General features: G+C 44.1%; 1 protein-coding gene across 1 annotated transcript in view; it reads left to right on the top strand.

Annotated features, from left to right (window-relative positions):
• The window catches only part of EPB41L5 (erythrocyte membrane protein band 4.1 like 5), a 128,692-nt gene extending 108,354 nt beyond the window's left edge, over positions 1 to 20,338 (top strand). The window contains exons 21-25 of the mRNA XM_077755299.1: positions 2,850 to 2,940; positions 4,654 to 4,728; positions 9,901 to 9,942; positions 10,341 to 10,471; positions 15,802 to 20,338. Coding sequence (XP_077611425.1) covers positions 2,850 to 2,940; positions 4,654 to 4,728; positions 9,901 to 9,942; positions 10,341 to 10,471; positions 15,802 to 15,868 — 406 coding nt within the window. The 3' untranslated portion in view covers positions 15,869 to 20,338. The remainder of the gene's footprint in view (positions 1 to 2,849; positions 2,941 to 4,653; positions 4,729 to 9,900; positions 9,943 to 10,340; positions 10,472 to 15,801) is intronic.
• The last annotated feature ends 1,243 nt before the right edge of the window (positions 20,339 to 21,581 follow it).

Here is a 21,581-nt window from a genome sequence, read left to right as displayed (position 1 = left end):
CACAGAATCGGAAACAGGCTCCGGGCTCTGAGCTGTCAGCACAGAGCCTGACGTGGGGCTCGAACTCACAGACGGTGAGATCATGATCTGAGCCGAAGTCGGAGGCTTAACCGACAGAGCCCCCCAGGCACCCCAACAAGTCAGTGCTTTTCAGTATGTTGACAAAGTTTTGTACCATTACCACCATCTAATTCCTTAGCGTGGTCGTCACCCCTAAGAGAAACACCATACCCATTGCAGCCTCTCCACACACTGGCTTTGCTTACTCCTGACAGTTCATGTAACTGGAATCACACAATGTGTGGCCTTCGTGTCTGGTTTCTTTCGATTTACACAGTGTTTTGAAGGTTCATCCATATCGTATCATGTATCGGTACCTCAGTCCTCTTTGGGGCTGAATAATATTCCACTGTGTAGATAGACCCCATTTTGTGTATCCATGTATCAGTTGATGGACAATTGGGTGGTTCCCACCTTTTGACAATTATGAATAAAGCTTCTGTGAGCATTCACATAGGAGAATTTTGGGGGCACCTAATTGGTTCAGCCGGTTAAGTGTCTGACTCTTGATTTTGTCCCAGGTCATGATCCCATGGTTCGTGAGTTTGAGCCCTGCATTGGGATCCACACTGACAGAGTGGAGGCTGCTTGAGATTCTCTCTCTCCCTTTCTCTCTGCCCCTCCCCTGCTTGCGCACACACACTGTCTCTCTCTCAAAATAAATAAACAACAACAAATAATTTTTGTAGACATGCTTTCAGTAACCTCGGAGGGTTATTGCTAAGTCATTTAGTAACTCTTAGGTTCAACTTTTTGAGGAGCTCTGTCTTCCAGAACAGCTGCAAGGTTTTCTGTTCCCACCAGCGTGTTTCCCCACGTTCTTGCCAGTGCTTGTTCTCCATCCTTAGAATTAGAGCCATCCTAGAGAGTATGAAGCATGTCTCGCTGTGGTTTGATTTTTTTCATTTACCTGAGGACTAATGATGTTGGATGTCTTTTCTACTTTGGAGAAATGGCTATTCAGATCATTTATTTTTGTAGTAACAATTTCACTGAGATAAAATTTAAATGCTGTGGTGGGGGAGGGGCATCTGGGTGGCTTAAGCCACTTGAGCGTCTGACTCTAGATTTCAGCTCAGGTCATGATCCAGGGTCATGGGATCGAGCCCCACATTGGACTGAGAGTGGAGCCTGCTTAAGATTCTCTCTCAATCTCAATCTCTCTGTCCCCCCCTCCTGTCTCCTCTCCCCTCTTTCCCCCCCCCTTATCTGTGTGCATATGCTCTAAATAAATAAACAAACATGCAATTCACCCATTTAAAGGATATAATTTAGTGGGTTTTGTTTTCACATATCTGAATTTTAAAAAATTATCCATGGTTCCTTCATTTTAACTGCCATTATCTAAGCCAACCACAATTTACTCATTCTTTTATTAATGGACCCGTGTTTGTTTCAGTGTACATGTCCTTCCTTACACATGCTGTCAGGATGTGTTAGGGTGTACACATGGAAGTGAACTTGCTGGGCTGGGACATACACGGAGCGGAATGGCCGCAGGATGTTTTCATCTTTCCATGTTTTGCAGCAGTGTACACTATATGACTAGCTTTTTCTTGAAGGCGTGGGAAAATTCACTGTAAAACATATTTCCCTCCTTCTAGTGCTCCCTTTTTCTTACATTGAATCCTTTCCTCTGAGCTGTTTCTTCTTTCTGAAGCACAGAGTTATTTTCTACTTCCCTGCTTGCTTATTCTTGAAGTTCTTCATTTTCATCACTGTATTGTCCAAGAGTAGCTTTAAATAAAAACAAAACTTTTTTTGGTTAGTACTCAAGGTGGCCTTTCAATCTGAAGACCTGTGTCTTTCTTCAGTTCTGGAAAATCATAAGCCGTTATCTTCTTGAATGTCTAATATCCATGAATTGAAACGTCTTGATCACTTCTCTGTTCCTCACAGCTATTCCTTTTTGTTTTTTGTTTCCCTTGCCTCTTTTTGCCTCAGAGTTGTAGATGGAACATTCCAGCTTCTGCTTCACCAGTTATGTCCGACTTTTTCAGTCTGGGATTTATGTGTCATTTTTTCGCATTCTTGTAGCCTTCCGGCAGGAACTGCTCCTAGGGGCACCCTTTTCAACGACACTCAGAAGGATGTAGATTTCCTGCTGGATGTGTTACCTTGGTGGATGATGGTCTTTTGGCTTTAGATGTCCCCCCTTCCCTCCCTGGTGCTGAAGCCATCTGTGACCCTGCTCCTTTCCTAATTATTCTTATCTGGGATCGGCCCCCGATGCCATTCCTGCCAGGCCTGCGGGTAACAGGGACTCTGGCATCCTGTCACCTGGCTCATCTTGTTGTAACACGCAGCACTCTGGATGTGGTGTCCCCTCTATGGCAGGGCTCTGCGGCCTGTGTCCCCATATGGTGGTGCCCTCTGGCTTCCGGACTGTCCTCCCGTATCGCAGGCATTCTGGTTGGTTTCCAGGCCACCAGGCTTTCCCCATTCACAGATTTGTTAACAGCTTTTAAACATTGGCTTCTTGATATCTCTCTTTTGTGCATCTGCCTTCGTTAAAGATAAATCATTTCTGAAGCTTCAGTGAGATTTAGGAGGGAAGCACAGTGGTGGGCCATTTTGATCCATCTGTGCCTGAGTCTGACATGGACATGAAAGTTGTCACGTGGTGGGTGGGGAAGGGCCTCACAGTGGCACAGGAACGCAGCACGGCCGTCACTGTTCCTCAGAAACCATCATTTCCTCTCCCTCTACGTGAAGCATTACTCTTCTTCGAGAGTGCTCCTTGGGCCCGTGTCAGTGCTCCGTGCTGTGAATTTATCTTTGTCTTGCAGCGCTGTGTTCCCTGAGGGTGACGCGCCCCTCCCTGAAGATTCTCCGGCTCTGACGCAGACGACACCTGCGGCCAGTGGTTCTGTTCTTAAGGTAAGGACACTTCCTTTGGGAGATTCCTCTGGAGACCGAGCTGAGTTGAGTCCCGCCGTGTGCCCTCGTTCACCTGGTGGTTCCTGATGGACACGCCGTGAGGCAGGCACCGCGCCTCCCGTCTCTGGGGAGAATCCGTGGTCACGTCTCTCACAAGAGTACCTCAGGGTTTCTTCTGTTTCTCTGTTACTTGTTGCTCTTTTTGTTTTAGGTGGCCTTTGTAGTTTTGTGCTTTTGATGCTGGCTGTGCCTCCCTGGTGTCTCAAATGATAGATGACATGTAGTAGGCACTAAGCCAGTGTTAACCGAAGCACCAGCGGCCTGTCATTGTGTTGGCAGGAAAACCAGCTCATCACGGCCGCTACCTTCCCGACAGCCGCTCGCCACACGCGCACCAGTCGAGAAATCAGACCCAGTTCACTGCCCATGGAATGTCTTAATCGGCGAGTGAAATGAAAAATTGGCCTTGCAAATGTTTGCCACTTTGCTCTTCACATAAGAGCAGTTATTGTAAAAATTTGCCAAATACTTCATAAAAAGAAAAAATTAGGAATCTCCTATATTCCCAGTGTCCAAAGACAACATGTAGTTCATATTAGGTGTATAATTTTTCAGGCTTTTGGGTTTCAAAAAGTCCAGCCTAAAATAACTTCAGGCAGGAGCTTCCTTTCTGCCAGTTAAAATCCTAAAAAGCCATATTGATATCTTAGGTCATTGAAATTGAAGCGGAACCCGAGATTTGTTGGAACAGAGAAGGACATTTAATTCAAAGGTTTATTACATATTATAATATGTACCAGAATACATGCTAGTTTCAAAAATTCAGAAGGGAATGAAACACCGCCTCTTTTTTCGGACTGAATTAAAATTCTTCAGAGAGAATTTTAATACTTTGTGGTGGAGATAGGTACACGCTGTTTGGGGGCCCTCGCCCAGGCCACAGGGTGGGAGGGGGTGGTATAAGAGGAGAGAGCTGTGGGAAGTGAGAGAATAATTTTTTCCTATGTGTGATTAAAATTAAGTTGAATGTTGAGATACAAATGGGAGATTGGCCACAGGCTCAAGGCAGATGGATAGAAATAGAACTCTCTACACCAAGGGCCGTTTTCATTAGGTGTTCTAGACCCTAACTACTTATTTCTCTTATCTCCAGGTTGGAATTTTATCTTTTATTCTCTTTAAATTCTTCCTACCTACCTACCTTCTCTCTCTCTTTCTGTCTCTCTGTACAGAGCTTCATCTTCGATAAGGGGCCTCAAGTAGTAATTAAAACGTGTTGGTTACCATTTAAGGGGAGGTTCACATTGTAGTCTTCTGTGGACGGCACTGCACTGGCACATCTGGACTAGCAGTGTGTGGGGTCTCAGCATCGTCCTCACTGTGCTGAACCTCCCACCTCTCTCTCAAGTCTAAGAACCAAGAGCCAGAACAGTCTCAACCTCACCCCAGTTTCATCTCATCTCACCGAAAGAGTAGCTATGTGAGGATCTCACGTAACACTTTATCGTTTTCAACCTCTGATTGTAGTCTGGCTCCCCTTCAAGCAAAAGTGGAATCACTATAATAACCATGATTCCCGAATGGCCCTGTGTTCTGAAAGGCTAACACACCAACCAGGCCTGGGTCAGAATTGTAAATTGAGAAGATACGGAAAGAATTCAGTTTGGTGGTTAGTGACTCACTGAACAGCCTTGTATTTTGTATCTTCCCTAGGATGCTACAGATGAATTGGATGCCTTGCTCTTATCTCTGACAGAAAATCTAATTGACCACACAGTCACACCTCAGGTAAATATGCCTAAAACAGCAGAGTGGAAAGGAATTTCTGTTTTGGAAAATGTTCCTGTTACATTCCAGTTTTTGCCTTTTTTAAGAAAAAAGTTTATTTATTTTGAGAGAGACAGTGTGTGTAAGTAGGGGTGAGGAGCAGAGAGAGAGAGAGAGAGAATCCCAAGCAGGCTCCATCCCAAGCAGGCTCCATGCTGTCAGTGCAGAGCCCAACTCGGGGCCTGATCTCACGAAATGTGAGATCGTGACCTGAGCCGAAATCAAGCGTTAGACGTTTAACCAACTGAAGTGCCCCCAAGCTTTTTCTCTTTAACCATATAGTAAAGCTGCTCATTTAATAAGAGGCCGTATCTCAGTAACCACTCAGCCTTGCCTTTCTCCTGAAATTTCACCACTTTGAATTTAAGTGTCACTGTATAGAAACCACATGTAACTATACGCCTGTTTGTGATTCAACACCGTATTGAATAACAAGAGAGGAGGACTGTGGGGATAAACAGAAGGATGTAGAGCAGAAAAATGGTGGACATTGAACCAGCGATCAATATGATCGTTATTGCAGTATGGGGGGTACTGTGTGCGGTACTGTGACCAAATTCGAGTACCAATAAGAAACAGTTCTTTCCTGCCAGAGACCTACTATCTAGTCGGGATGAAAGGTACACAGATAACTCATTTAGTGTCTTATGAGCAACATGACAAGAGCCGTGCTGACAGCTCAGAGCCTGTTTCGGATTCTGTGTCTTCCTCTCTCTCTGCCTCCCCTCACCCCTCACTTGTGCTCTGTCTCTCTCTCTCAAAAATAAATTTAAAAAATTTTAAAAAGTAAATAAATAAAATATGCATTTTTTTGAGGGAAAGGTTTTTATTATCATATTTTTATGTTTATCTCATTTATAGTTAGAATTCTCAAGGAGTGTGGAACATGTAATCATAAAGTTCCATCTTCCCCGAGAGGAACAGAGGCAGAAAGAATCTAAAATTTGAAGCAGAAGTGTATGTTACTAAGGCTAGAAAAAAGTTCTGGAAAGCACTAAGATTCCCATCAGTTCGGAAATCAGTAAATATGTAAAATAAATTTGTGACCAAAAGACATCTCTAAGACCAATAGGATAGTATCCAGTTTTTTGAAAGTCAGATGCCCAAATTAATTATACCTCTCAGCCCATAGCAGACTCTCCTCGTAGGTCCGTGCAGGTCTCCTCTTTTGTTTGCCTTATTTTTTTTCCTTTGTCCTCCATTCCTGACTTCTATTCCCCCTTTCCTCCGAGGCACCCATTCCACTGTTTGCTGTGTGTCCTTCCAGGCGCCTTTCATATATTTATTAGATAAACATCTGGGGAAAACAGTACGGAGGTTCCTCAGAAAATTAACCATAGAGCTACCGTATGATCCAGTAATTCCACTCCTGGGTCTTCACACACAGAAAATGAAAACGCGAATTCAAAAAGATCTGTGCACCCTTGTGTTTATTGCAGCATTATTCATAATACCCAAGGTACTGAGGCAGCCCAAATATGCACTGATATTACGTGAATGGATAAAGAAGATGTGTATACATACGATGGAATATTAGTAATAAAAAAAGAATGAAATCTTGCCATTTGCAACAACATGGATGGAGCTAGAGGGCACCATGTTAAGTGAACTAACAGAGACTGAGACAGACAGATACCATATGATTTTATTCATGCCTCCAATTTAAGAAGCAAAACAAATGAACAAAGAAAAAAGAGACAAACAATAAAACAGACCCTTAAATACAGAGAACACACTGGGGGTCACCAGAGGGGAGTTGGGTGGGTGGGTGGGTGAAGTAGGTGCAAGGCATTAAGAGTGCACTTACTCGATGAGCCCTGAGAAATGTGTAGGATTGTTGAATCATTATATTGTGCACCTGCAACTGATATAACTTCAAAAAACAACTTGACATTTCTTTGAAGGTGCTGTGGGAGAATTGGGGATAAATACCTCCAAGTAGTAGTGCTGGATTGCAAGCATATATGAATACTAGGTATTGCTCGCTGCACCCAGAATGGCTGCCGCAGTTACATTCCCACCAGGTTTTCCTTACACTGCATTTTATCTGTTTTTCTAATACGTTCCCTCTTTATGGGTTTGTCTCATTGTTACAGTTCACATGAGTTAAATGGTATATTTCCTCCATTATTTTATTGCTGATTTAAGTTTCCTCTGGGAGTGAGTCACCTATTCATTTCTTTTACCCATTTTTCTATCGGGTTTCCTGTCTTTTTCCTGATGATTTCAGGGATTTCTTGTAGAGTCAGTCTAGCCGTTAATAACATGTCAGCCGTAGGTATTAAAAATATTTTCTCATAACCTGTATTAACACATCTGAGGCATTTTTATCACTGTCATTTTAGCAAGTAGCAAGGAGATTGAGACAGTCCGTGTCTGTCACTGTGGAGATAGAGGAGTGAAATAGGCATATACGCCCTTGACTGGACAGAAACCTTTTATTCTGATGCCGTGCATTCTTCATTTTCTCTCCTTATAGTGTGGGGCTTAGGGCTTGAAAACATCCTTCCCCATCTGCCACCCCATCCCCTGAGATCAAAGGTTTCCTTTCCTAATAGCTTTCATTTTATTTTACGTTTCACGTTTAGGTTTTAACCAATTAGAACAGTTTGAAGTTTTGGGGGAGGATGTCAGCTGTGGTTTCGATATGACCCAAATTTGCATTTATCCATAAAAAGATCGAGTTTTCCCAAATATATCTACTACATAACCCATCCTTTCCCAGTTGGTGTGTTACTGATGCACTGGCCTCTCCCACTTTCCCCTCTACTACTGTGTGCATTACTCTGGCTTTGTGCTGATATCTAGTGTATTCTTATAAATTTCAGCGTCAGTATGGCAGATTTTCCCCAAAATTCTGCTGGCATTTTAATGCAGTTTATATTAAATTTATAGACTCTTTTGAGAAAAAAACTGGCATTTTTATAATATCTTTTCATTTTCATGAACGTGATAAATATTTCTGTTTTCTCTCATCTTTATTTTAGTCTGTAAATGTTCTCTATAAATCTTGTTAGGTTGTAAGTTAAATCCTACATACTTTATAGTTTTGTTATAATTTTGTTGAACTGTGAGTGGTAATTTATTTTTTATAGTTGAACTTAGAAGTTAATTCTGTGTCTAACACAGTTGCTGAATTCCTTCATCAGTCCATCTGCTGATTCTCTTTAATATTCTATCAGTTTCTAGAGTGTGTTTCATACCTGTATCAATTACTGGTTAATTCACTTCTCATCTGTTGCTAAATGTGTCAGTTGTTGTTTGTATATTTTGAAGATCTGCTGTGAGATACATGTATGTTAACAGTAATTAAACTTTCTTAAACTCCTTTGAGCACTTTAAAGTGTCCTTTTTTGCCCCTATTCTTTCTCTTAAGTTCCCTTGTGACTGATATAAAATTGATACCCTAGCTTTCTTTTAAGTTTCTATTGCCTAGGATATCATTTCCTTTGTTTTATTTTTAGTCTTTTTGCATCTGATGGGGTTTTTTAAATTTTTTTAAATGTTTATTATTTTTGAGAGAGAGAGAGAGAGGCAGAGTGAGAGCAGGGGAGGGGCAGAGAGAGAGAGAGAGGGAGACAGAATCTGAAGCAGGCTCCAGGCTTTGAACTGTCAGCACAGAGCTGGATGTGGGGCTTGAACTCACAGACTATGAAACCATGACCTGAGGCAATGTCAACACTCAGCTGACTGAGCCACCCAGGCGCCCCTGCATCTTTTAGTTTTAAGGTTTTTTTTTTTTTAATGTTTTTTTATTTATTCCTAGGAGAGAGAGAGAGAGACAGCGTGAGCAGGGGAGGGTCAGAGAGAGAGAGAGAGAGTCACAGACTCTGAAACAGGCTCCAGGCTCTGAGCTGGCAGTCAGCACAGAGCCCGACACGGGGCGCGAACCCACGACCCGCGAGATCATGACCTGAGCGAAAGTCGGACGCTTAACCGACTAAACCACCCGGGTGCCCCTAGTTTTAAGGTTTTAACTGGACTTTTGTGAACAGTGGTTTGCTGCATCTTTTTTTTGTTTGTTTTGTTTTTTGAGAGAGAAAGAGAGACAGAGAAACAGAGCATGAACAGAGAGAGGCAGAGAGAGAGGGAGACATCAGAAGCAGGCTCCAGGCTCTGAGCTGTCAGCACAGAGCTTGAACCCAGGAACCACAAGATCGTGACCTGAGTGGAAGTCAGATCCTCAACCCACTGAGCCCCCCAGGCGCCCTTTTATCTTGTTTTTTAAATCTTATTTGAGGTCCTTTATTCTCTGATGGAGTTTAATACATTTACATTTACTGTAATTATGGTTATTATAGGATGTGTTTGTGCCAAACCATTTTTGTTTACCATATATTTATATATTCTTTCCTCTCTCTCTCTCTCTCTCTCTCTCTCTCTCTGTCCTTTTTATGTCCTATAGTAAAAATACATTTACTTACTATTGGTGGGAAAGTCATACTTTGTATTTTTGTTCTTCTGGTGGTCACCTAACTTATAATGAGACCTGGACTTACGTTAGTTTTTCCTTATCAGGATCTAAGGTCCCCAGTCTAGGAACTAGTCTGAGTTTCTGTAAAATAAGAGGAGTTCATTAGATTATCATTCTACACATAGAAGTCAAATCTAGAAAATTAAACATTAAAAAGAATGTAACAAAGACCCTGTGAGTCAGGAGCAGTATGAATGTTTCTGTATGTGTGCAGGATAATCAGAGAATGACCCGTATATAAACAGATTTTTCTTTGTATGTTTTTGTGCTATTAATTTGCATTACTCACAATCCACTGTTCAGGAAGCTGCCAAGCAGGCTATATTATTTGTAATGAACTGAAATGTCAGAAAATAAAATGTTAAACTAGATGTCAGGGTTGGGGATCAAGGGAAGTCCATTAATAAGGAACTGAAAGTAGTAGTAGCATTCTTGGAGTAGGACATTTTTAAGTTAAAGAGACTCCCAAAATCGTGACCATTTTCTTAAGTGGGGAGTATGACACCTGTGTCATAGAAAAGGATCTCAGATTCAACGTGCGTGTCCGCTCCGGGGGAACCATTCAGAGCCATGCGTTTTGTAGTAGAAGAGAGCATTATGAGAATGATTATGAAAATAAGACTTCTGTAAAGTAAACACATATATAACATTTATTTTAGGTATCTTCAGCATCCATGATCACACCACGGTGGATTGTGCCAGTAAGTTAACGATATTGGCAGTTTTTTCTTTTGGTTATGCTGTCAGAGTGAAGCCTGAGGAGAACCAGGCTCTTGTTTTTCCTTAAAAAGGCAGGGGTGTTCCCAGAGTTCTGTTAACTGAGCTTCATGGCTTCAAACTAGTGATTTAATTTTTCTATTTGTAAATGCTTAAGGACGCTGACAAAAACAAAAATAAAAATCTGAGGTGAAGGATGGTAAAAAAAACAAAACAAAACACCAAAAACCAAAAAACAAAACAAAGCAAAAAAACCAGCCGTGACCATCAGGATCCTCTTACTTCTGACCGTGACCATTAGAGAAAGTGGCTGGAAGCTGGAGGGTTGACGCCTGGGTCGGTGCTGTTGCCTCTGCTCACGTGCCTTGTCCATCTCCCTCAGCAAAGCCGTGTCCTCTCTGACGGGCCGGCGGCAGGCGGACCGTCCTTGGCGGGGAAGGAGGGACGTGGTGGTAGAGAGGCGATCTCGCTGATTTCCCCGCCAGCACCCTTCTTGGTGGATGCTGTGACCAGGTGAGGAAACCACTTTTCCATCGCAGTTCTTAGGCACCTGTTCAGAAAAAATAATAAAATTAATATACTGATAGCAGTAATGCCAGTTCTCCCTTAATCAAACTTAATTGAGACTGGATACATTTTTTCTCTGTTTATTATTTAGAATAGTGTTTTTTTTTTCTATTTTCTTGTCAGTAAGTCTTCTACAAAATTATGAAGTAGGCCTTATTATTAATAGTTTTTGTATGAAGTCTTCATAACTGTTATAGGTTTATCTTTAAAAATGTATATTTAACACTCATGTATGTCTTTTCCTTTCATGCTTTAACTATTAGTTGTCCATAGTAAGGTGAAGAGTCACACATTAGAGTGAGATAGGAGATTCCCAAGGTGAGGCTCTGACACACCTTTTGCTGACACCTGGTACAGGCTTATTTCAACACATTGCGTGCCACAGACAGAAGCTGGACTCAAAACACCTTTTGTTTGGCATGTAGGTCTTCGGCTTTTCGTTGTCAGGGCCAAAACTGTGCCTGTTTTGCAAAAGGTGATACCATTGCCTTCATTCTCACCTCAGACTATTCTGATTCTGTCTGTTCCTCATAACCTCTTTGGGTGGTGGGAGTGTAAGTCCGTTGAAGTAGGTGCTTTCCTAATAGAGAAAAATTTCCTAATTAATTGAAAAGATGATTAGAGCTGATTAGCTGGAGAGAAATTGATAGTTTCATTTTAAAGTTGTTTTCTTATCTCCACAGCCTTTCAAGTAATAGAATCACTCACTCAGCAAACACTTATTGAATGTCTGTTCTGTACCAGGCCTTGATTTTATCTGGTTTGGCAGCATTGAAGATGGCAGTGATCAAGGCAGACATGGGACTTGCCTTGGGGAACTCACATACAATTGTCAAATAGCACCTTATACAATCTTAATAGGTTATTTTTCTAAGCGCTTATATGCCTGATGATTGCCACTGTAAAAATAGAGATTACATGCAGAGGACCGGTGATAATGCTTTGTAATTGAGTTTACACAACAAAATACGAGTTCTTAAGGACTTGTAAGTTAAAAATTACAGATGAAAGAAGAGATTGTCTGCACTCCTTCCCAAAACAAAGCAGTCATAGAAGAATTAAGGAGATCAAAGATGACAGCAGGGCACCTGAAACCAATATAATGTTATGCCAGATATACCTCAAAAGAAAAAAAAAAAAAGAAAGAAAGATAAATCAGTGGAACAGAATAGAGTCTAGAAACAAACCCATACATACACGGTTACCTGATTGTGAAAAAGGGATGGTGCAGTGCTATCAGGCTGATCTTTCAGTAAATCAGCTGGACAGATTAAACACCCATGAGGGAAAAGATTGATCTTGACCCAACCTCAGAAAATAAACAAAAATCCATTCTAGACGGATTCAGGTCTAAATGAAACATCAAATAATAATAAAGCTTTTCGAAGAAAACATAAGCAGACATCCTGGAAATCAGGAAAGATTTTTTAAACAGGTCACAAAAATCTTTAATCATACAGGAACAAAACCGATAACTTAGATTATATCAAGAACTTCTCTTCATCAGAAGAAATAACTGGAAGATCTCAAAAGGGGGAAGCCACAGAGTGAGAGAAAATATTTGCACTTCCTCCCGCCTCCCCATTTATCTCTATCTCTCTGTCTTTGACAAAGGAGTCATATTTAGAATATATAAAGAGCTAGTGTAAATCAGTAAGAAAAAAAATAGCTATAGAGAAAAATTGGCAAGACTTGACTAGGCAGTTTACCAGAGGACCTCCAGATGGCTAATAAACATACAAGACAGTGTGCAGTGTGACTAGTCATTGAGGAATACAAATTCAGTCCTCTTGTTTTTTTCATCTGCATGCTGGTTACAAAGGTGTGTTCAGTTTGCAGAACGTCATCAAGCTGTAACCTCATGCTATGTGTATCATTATATGTGATAATCATTTTTTTTTAATGATAAAGGGTCACATCTCTACAGTTCAGATTTACTTTGGGTGTTGTGTGTAAAATTCCACTTTAAAGGCATAAGAGCACAAGGACAGAGAGCAGAAGAGAAGACCACAGCACTTGAAAGACCTCAGGCTGTGGAAGCAGAGAAGTAGTGGTAACGAACTTTGCAGAGAAGAGAAAAATGACATCTAAGCCTGAAAAGGGGAGGGGGTGGAAACTGAGAAAATAACAAAGCTGGCCAATATCCACTGCAGAACCCTGGGAAGGCTCAGGAATTGGAGGCACCAGGTATTTGTGAAGATGGGGCTGAGGATATGAGGACTGGTTGAAGAGATTTCTACCGATGTAGGGTATACCCCCCTCCCAACCTCACCCCACCCATGTCAGCATGATTCTGGAGGGTTTTGCGGAAGAGCTGGGCCAGAGGGGCTCCAGAAGTGAAGAGTTTCTGTTTAGAGTAAGGCCCTGAGCTGAGGACAGAGGTTAACTCAAAGTCCATCTACTGAAGTCAGGTGAGACAGCCAACCTTCCTTCTTTCTCGGCTTCCAGCATGTTGTTGGCCATGTAAAATGTCTCAGCTGAGAAATTAGGAGGATTATTCTCTAGAGAAACTGACAAAGAGAAAAGGCTCACAGAGTCTAACATTTGTGGGTGCCCTGATGAGATTGCCAGGAAATCGGCCTGGTCACTCTACAGCATGCCCATCAGTTAGTGAGTTTTGCTTCTGGGTACACTTTCCACATGGCATTCCAGTGCTTCACTTAAAAAATTTTTTAATGTTTATTTTTTGAGAGAGAGAGAGACAGAGTATGAACAGGCAGAGAGAGAGGGAGACACAGAATATGAAGCAGGCTCCAGGCTCTAAACTGTCAGCACAGAGCCCAATGCAGGGCTTGAACTCACAAACCGTGAGATCACAACCTGAGCCTAAGTCAGACACTTAAATGACTGAGCCACCCAGGCGCTCCCAGTGCTTCACTTTTAAATATGAATGGGTGCTTCCCTCGTAAGTGCAAAGAGGGCTAAAAATTATCAGATGTCTGAGGAAAAATTAATTAAAACCGGTAAACTGAAAAAGAAATGGGGGAAGGAAGGGAATGTGAGCATCAAAGACTTCAGAAAACAGTAGTTTCATGAGACATGAGACAGTTTCATGCCTCATCCATGCAGCAATAACAGGAAATGGAAAAGAAAAACAGAAAACGCAGTGTCCTTAGAAATTAATAACCATGTTAAAAATAAAATCCAAGGAATGAGTGGAAGATAGATTGAGGAAATCTCCCACAATGTAGAACAGAAAGATGAAAATTGGGACAGAAGAGAAAATTGGCAGATTGGTCCAAGCAGTCCAATGTATGAATATCGGAGATCCAAAAAGAAGAACAGAGTGAGAGAGAATTGAGATTTCTCAGAACCGAAGTACTTGAGTTTTCAGATTCAACGGACCTGAGTACCCAGCACAGAGAATGCAAATAGGTGACACCACCGTGAAATTTCAGAGTATCTGAGGGAAGAGAGGACGTAAGTCTTCGGAGAGGGAGGGAAAGAAGAGTACATGTAAGGGACTGGCTTTAGAATGACAGCAGACCTCACTGAGGGTGAGAAGATAATGGAGCAGTGCCTTCAGGGCTCTGGAGGAAAATTATTTTTCACCTAGATTTTTTTTAAAAAATTGTGTTTATTTTTGAGAGAGATACAAAGGACAAGCAGGGGAGGGTCAGAGAGAGAGGGAGACACAGAAGCAGGCTCCAGGCTGTAGCTGTCAGCAAGAGCCCGACGCGGGGCTCCAACCCGTGAACCATGAGGTCATGAGCTGAGCTGAAGTCGGACACTTAACCAACTGAGCCACCCAGGCGCCCCACACCTACATTTTTATATCCAGACTATCAATGAAATGTGAGGTTAGAATGAGTAGACCTAGAGTTTCTGTAAAATATATCCTTCCCAGGTGGGCTTACTCGCTGGAGATGCATTCCATCAAAACAAGACAATTGTCCAAGAAGGAAGAAGACGTGGCACCCGGGAAACAGGTGCAGGAGTTGAGTGGCAGGAAGTGGAGGGGCGTTCCAAGGCAGCAGCGTTCTAGAAAGGATTCTGTACAGATTTGAAGAGGGGGATATGGAGTTCCAGGAAGGATATTGCTAAGAAAAAATACACACCCATGGCCTTACCGCAGCATGCAAACAATTATGTGACGTGTCTGAACACTGTGAAGAGGTCCGTGGTTGTATCTGCAAGGGTAGGGACAAGTTAGAAATAAGTGCAGAAAGCTGAGCAGACAGTCACAACAAATGAAGCAGTTCTTTAGTCCAGGAAGAGCGAATTGTGCAAGGAAAAGAACCCATAATACACTTCTATCAGTTGTGGCAATGTTTACATGATCACGACAAACACGGAATATCAGTGTGAACAAAATTGTTCCCACAGCTGTTGAAAAGGTAGGAAGGGGCGATTGGGGGGCTGGTGAGTGGGCTGTGAGAACGGTGAGCCTTCCCAGTCCGTGGAAGGAAGTCATTGTAGAAACAGGGCACTAGGACTCTTGCTAGCAGCGCATCACAGTCACCCGGAGGGCTCACCGGCTCCAGCCTCAGAGTCTCTGATCCAGTACGTCTGGATGGTGCCTGAGAATCTGCATTTGTAACAAATCCCAGCGACTGCTCTTTGAGACCCGCAGAGACACAGAGAAGTAAGGAAAATTCTGAAACAAAAGAAAACTGTTGGAGGTGTGTGTCTCTATGTAGTAAAACGGAAGGAGGTGGCATGCATGATGGCTGTGTCCCGGATGAAGCTTGTTAGTAGTGTCACCATGTTAAACTCTGTCCCCTGCACTGTGTATTTTGATGTTACGTTTTCATGAAACCACGATAGATGACGTTACCTCCTCGCGTCTGAGTACACGCTCTTCAGAGAGACTCTTGGGCACTCCTGCAAAGCCCACGTCCTTTTCTTTTTCACAAAGCACTGACAAAGCAGATTAACTGCTGTGGGGACTCAGCCACAGGTGTCTGGAACTCTGTGTAAAGCACAGAACGGTGTGCCCACGTACCTTGGTATCTCTTGAGCCGGTGTCTGTCACGCTCTGCATCGTATTGTTCTTGCCATTCATAATAACCCCAACTCGTTCAGAAATGAGTCTTTGGTATCTTTTATTCAAGGAAGTAGGCGAAATTGATACCTTTAGATTTCATTTCAAGACGAAATAAGCATCAATTATCTAGAAAACTCCCTCCTGTAATATCTCATTGCTAAATTAGGTGTTGCCGCATGGTCACTTCAGGTCTGTAATTTACCTTTAGCCTGCTCTCTGGTGGAGAAATCCACGTTGTTCCCACCCCAGTGGTTTTACTGAATAATAAATAACCCGTTCTTCCTTGTAGCTCTGTTCCCACGTTGGCCGAAGAAGCCATCCTGAAGCAGAAATGTTTACTGACTACTGAGCTCTGAGGGTTTGGCTCCTCCTCACCTACAAGTGGAAAGCCCAGCACTCTGCCGCTGTCCGTCCTGGAATCAACTTCCACAGGAATGTGCTGGATTCAGGAGCTTGTCCTTACTTGTGAGTTAAGAAGCTCACCTAGATGATTAGACTTCAACTCCATGAGAAAACACTTTCCGTCCATCTGGAAGGGCTTAATTACACTACATATTTGACCAAATGAGGGGTATCTGGTCTTCTACTTCCTATAATTGTATTGAAGTTGGAAATTCCTGAAACAAGGAACTTTGCCTGTGGTTTCCTTCAAACTCTTGGCTCCACCTAGTGGGTGTAATCATTCATAACCTCTCCGTAGCCAGCCATCCCTGGTAGTCCGTATAGCCTTTTGAATGGCATTTCTCTCCCTCGTATCAGGATGAGTGTCCTTGACCTGAACAGCTGTTAGAGAGGGTGCCCTTATCCATGCAATACCTGGAAACCGAGAATTTAGGACATTAATGACATTATGCAGGTAGATTAAGGCCTAGCTTGTTTACACTTACTGCCGTACGAAAGAGAAGTTTAGAATACGGAAGGTTTCAGGTGTCTCCCGTATTTTGACTGCTTACTGGACTGGCTATCTTAATGCTCCCAGGTTCACATCAAGGTTAAGATAAACTGCATATTTTGCATCATACTTTTTTCAGCCCTGCTTCCCTGTAGGACACACCCCCGTGCACCACACACGTGCTCTGAAACTTTTCAGCCCAGACAGAGACCGCAGCCCTGTCCCCACACGGGGATGTACCAGCTGGACATCGACTCCATTTCTGTGTAATATGGGTGGAATAAATTTGGAACTCCTAACTAAAGAAAATGAAACAAACAAAAAAATGCTGGGACAGAAATAGGGAATCGGGGGAAGGGGGGTTTTGTTCTTTGTACACCTACCATGTCTGAAACTACTCTGCTTGCTGAAAGAATTTGTGTCTCACCTTACGTTAGGAATTTTGTGTTACTTTAAAAAAGTCTCTAGAAGTTCCTTGTCACTTTTGGTACAAAAAAAACCATTCTGGATAGGAAAGTAGTATGTGCACATGTAGAAAATAGCAAAGATGCAAAAATAACCACTTGCAATTCCAACATCCAGAAAAACACTATTATTTTAGCTTTAGAACTTAAGAACACGTAAGGCAAACTTCACTTGCTACTGAGAATGAGGATAGAGTGGAAACCACACTGGTATAGTTGTTAATCCCTGTGATCAAGGATTGACATCAAACTGTACCTCCTGGAATTTGCCATTTCGTTTTCTGCCCTGTATTATGTATATAATCGAGGGTTTATGTTGCTCAGCATAAAAGAGCATCCATCCAGTTGTGTGACCTTGAACACTCCGTGGTTTGGACTGTCCTGGGGTCCCTGTAGCACAGTCCTGTGCTCAGGCAAACACACGCTGGCGTCTGATTGGAAAGCTCAGGAATTTGAATAGTGTGCTATTTCCCGGGGAGCCGTCGAGTTTGGAAACCCCTTCGCACAGAACAGCTTTGGTGAAGTTGGCACATCTTGCCGCCTCTTAGCCATTAAGCTAAGCTCGTGAATTCCACTGGTGGATGTCTTGCCAGTTCTTAATAGTAAAGCACATTTTCTCACAGCTGTAAGTGACAGCTAGAACCAGGGGCTCAGCCCGGGACATGCCGGACTGGCCACCAGATCTCCAGTGTGTGTGCGGCCAGCGCTGGAAGTGCCGGAAGGTTCAGGTCATGCCTGTGACCACAGAACGGCTAAGGCATTACTAGCTCGGAAGGCCTCAACTTCCCAGCCAGCTTAGGAGCTAGCCCCAGCCTCATCTTGAACTGCTTAAAATGGAGGAATACGTTGTTAAAAATAGTCTGTAACCTCTGTGTCTTCAGGTACCTGTATTCTGGCCGGTTAGAATGTTGATAAGGGCTTCCTTAAAATGTATTTAAGTCTCAAGCTAAAAGGAGGAAACTTTGTCTTCTGTCCTGACATGAAGGGGTAAATGTGGAAACTTGTACTTCAGTGATGAATCAGCCCGGACAGTTTAGGTGCCTGTTCAGTGTAATCACTTCCCCGTCGTGTCTGCTGCTGCTGCCTCCCCCAGAGTTGCTGTGACACCGATCTCGTTCTGCTGATCTGAGAGTGGAGGGGAGAGGATTGCGGGGCTCAGGATATCTGTGAATGTGTCCGAGAGGGAAGCGAAAAGTCAGGCTCTGTGACGAGAGAGAAGCGCACAGAGTAAGGGACTTGAGGTGGTCCTGGATAGGAAGGCTTGGCTGATTACGGCTGGGGTGGCACTGCCCGCGGGTGACCTCCAGGGCACAGTCCTCCACTATGAAAGATGAAAACCCACCTGTACGTCTGAATCCGCCGATAAACTAACTAGAGCTAGGGTCCTCAGATGAGCTGAAGTAGCCCGGGTGGTAATTCACAATGACAGCTGGCTGGGCGGGAAGTTTTTCTCTATGTAGAATGAGGTTCCCATGCACCTTAGTAAACATGGCTGAAGAGAAACACTGGCAACGTTATAATTAAGGCAGGAGGAATGAGAGCATGTTCGGGAAGAGAGCGAGAACAATAGTTTATTTGAGCGCTCCAGCTGGAAAGCTGTTTGCACTCTTCCGTTGGAAAGGTGCTGGGAGGTGATTTGCGGCCGAGATAACAGACCCAGATTGGCAGCGAATAGCAGGAGGCTGTTGGCCACAGGCTCGGCTCCTCTGTGGGCACGTCCTTCCCCGACTTTCCAGTTCCAGATTGGACTCCAGTCACTCATTAGGTTCAGCCGGGAAGGGAGGCATCCCGAGGGCCTGAGGCTCGCCAGGCCTGGGTTGTTGCCGCTGCCCTGTCCCCAGGCTTGCTGTGCGTCCCGTCCCAGGGACACCGAGTACAGAGCCACGTACAGAGCCACGCAGCAGGTGCTGCTGCCGGCCTCTGGGGAGTGGAAAGGACAGGGCTCTGGGGTCAGGCCGTGGGACGGCCCCGGGCGGGGAAGGGAGAGGCGGCGAGGCACTTAAAGTGAGGTTGGGAGGCTTCCGCTATCGGCCCTCAGCTCTTCTTCAGAACTGGGGGGCTGATAAATGAGACCCTGTTTCTTGCTGCTGTCACAGTGTCCGCAGAGACCCGGGCAGGGCGCATCGCCCTCCCACGCCCGCCCTTCGGGAGACTCTGCGGAGCAAAGGAATGAGCAGGTTCCTTTGAGCTTGATGAATTCAGACTTGCCCTGAGCAGCTTTCTTAAGATGTTTATACGTTATAAGAAAATTTCTGCTTAAAAATATTTCTTACAACCTGTTTGTCTTCACCTTCATCTGCTTTTGCACAATCACACATACTCGTGGACAGTTAAGGATGAAGGCCCTGGGTTGTTCCTGGCATCTGCCTGTTCTCGTGTGCCGCCCAGTTTTGGCTAAAACCGGCGCCTCTGTCTTCTCTTACACGAGCCCTGGAATCTCTTACAGGAGCCCTGGAATGAAAGCTCAGGTGTCGTTTCAGAGACCTTTGTAGAGCAGAATTCTTCGTGAGTCACTTGCATAGAGAAAGCTCTTCCATATTTGTCTAGAAGGAAGGGTCCCGAGAAGCCTCCTCACTTAGAGCAGGGATGAGCGAAGGTTTTCACAAAAGCAGCAAAGACCATGGTAAGTGCAGGGCTGGCTGTGTCCCGCGGAGGCTCATTTACAAAACAGGTGCCACTTCCAACTTCAAGCTGTGTGGCTGGCGCAGTGGCCCCCTGGAGTCAGGCAAGTGTAGCCATCTCTGGGGGACCCGACATGTCTGCACGCTGGCGTCCTCATCTGCGCAGGGACTGGGCGCAGTCGTGGGCCTCCCAGCTCTGGGCGTCTGTGAGGCGTCACCGCTTTCTCATTCATCTTGCCTGCAGCCTTTTGGTTGCTTGGAAACCTGGAATCTTCTGCAGCCCAAGGAATGTACATTACTATATTATTTGTCATCTTTCCCTCTCACAAATGTAAACACTCTCGTTTTTGGATGGTCAGACGAATGTCAGAAGGTCTTCCTATCTGTCAGCCTTCAGGATAAGGACATTTGTTGGGATTATAGAAGTGTGTCCTGAGCCCAAGTCTGCCGTGTGAACATGTGCTCGAGTCAGAATTATTCCCTCTTTCAAGATGGGTTACATGGGTCTCTCTATCGTGCTGCTTGAGACACTAATTCAGTCACTTCCCAGGATTGCTTTTTATCAGGGAGGTGCTCTCCTATGCACCCCTTGCTCTTTTTACTTTCACAAATAAATTTTCTCACCTGGGTATGATAGTTTAAAGGACCTCACTAACTATTTTGTGTTTACTTTTTATATATGTAAAGCTTTGCAGTAGCTTTTGAAGTGTAATTTATTTTTGTATCAAGTGCACTATTCATCCATTGTGTCCCACAGCTTTACATGACCTGTATTAGAAGCACTGCCCCGAACCGAGTTGTTCGTATACTGACGTGACAACGTAGATGTGACCACAAATAAAGCTTTTGAGAAACAGTGCTGTCGTTATGGGCTCTTCGATTCCCTGGATGGGCGATGCCTACAGGGTGCGTTTTCTGTCCTCAGCACCGTTGTTAGATCAGAGCCCATTAGCAGCCACATAAGGGAGCAAATGGAAGCCGTGCACAGCGTGCTCGGCGTTCAGTTTAGCACACATGTGCCAGATTTGGGAGCGGAGGCATTTTCAGATTCAGAAAAACCTGGTCGGTCCTTCCCAGCACATCCCGGAAGGCCCAGTGGTCATTTCCAGAAGCAGCTACAGCAGAAACACAGCTCTGCTCAGTGAGGAGACCTTCAATTATGTAAGACACCCACGCCTCAGTTCCTTCGCCTGGGGTGGGATGGCACCTTGTTATGTGGGGCAGCGTCTGGGAGAGGGTGGGTGTCCTCCGTCACACCATCCCCGGGAAGAACATGGCTGCTAGACGGAGTCATACTCACCGCAGGAGATCAGTGAGGCTCCTGAGAACATTCTCTTCCCTGCTCCCCTCCTCTCCCTTCCACACGGAAGATAGACAGTAATGGGCCTTGGCAACCAAGGAGCTTTCCTTAGGCTCTAACGAGATGAGCAGGGAGAGAGGCAGGAACCTATGCTGGAAGCCCTCAAAGAGATTTGGTAATAAGCAACCGGAGTCACTCTGATGTAGGCAAAATGACTCCTTGGAAAGATCTGGGGAGTTCCCTGACCGATCTGAAAGTGAGGGGAATGGGTGTGGGAATGGTCTGGCTGCTGCCTGACCACCAGAGGGCACCCCCTGGCACCTTGAGTTGGGGACGGCCGGACACCTGAGAAGGCTGTAAATCCCCAAAGGCAAGGAGATGGTTACTGGGGCACCAAGACAATCACAGATTTGGGAGAAGACGCTGTATATGTTATCAGTTGTTAAAATGCGAAGAAAAAGAGCTGAGAAAATTCAGGAAATTATTAAAAATTATTCAGCTGGACTACAGCTGGATAATTGCTCTTTCACGCCATGGAGATACAGGGCTTGCACTTTGAAAAGGAATTTCATGTTTTTGCTCCCAAAGCATGTATTTGAATGTTATTTCTGTTCTGAAAATAGTAAACATTAAAAAGTGAACCCAGCCTGACCCACAGAAAGGACCTTTGTGGTCAGTATCAAGGAAAGACAAAGAGAGCTCAGGTCAGCAAGGCCCAAGAAAACGAGCTCAGTGTTGGTTTGGGGGCGGCGTGGTGGCTTAAGGTGATTTGGCCCAGCGGACGTTCAACCC

This window comes from Crocuta crocuta, unplaced genomic scaffold (genome assembly GCF_008692635.1).
Source record: "Crocuta crocuta isolate KB4526 unplaced genomic scaffold, BGI_CrCroc_1.0 scaffold548, whole genome shotgun sequence".
Classification (NCBI taxonomy): domain Eukaryota; kingdom Metazoa; phylum Chordata; class Mammalia; order Carnivora; family Hyaenidae; genus Crocuta; species Crocuta crocuta.
Note: the sequence above shows the minus strand (reverse complement) of the source record. Positions and strands in the feature narration are given on the sequence as shown.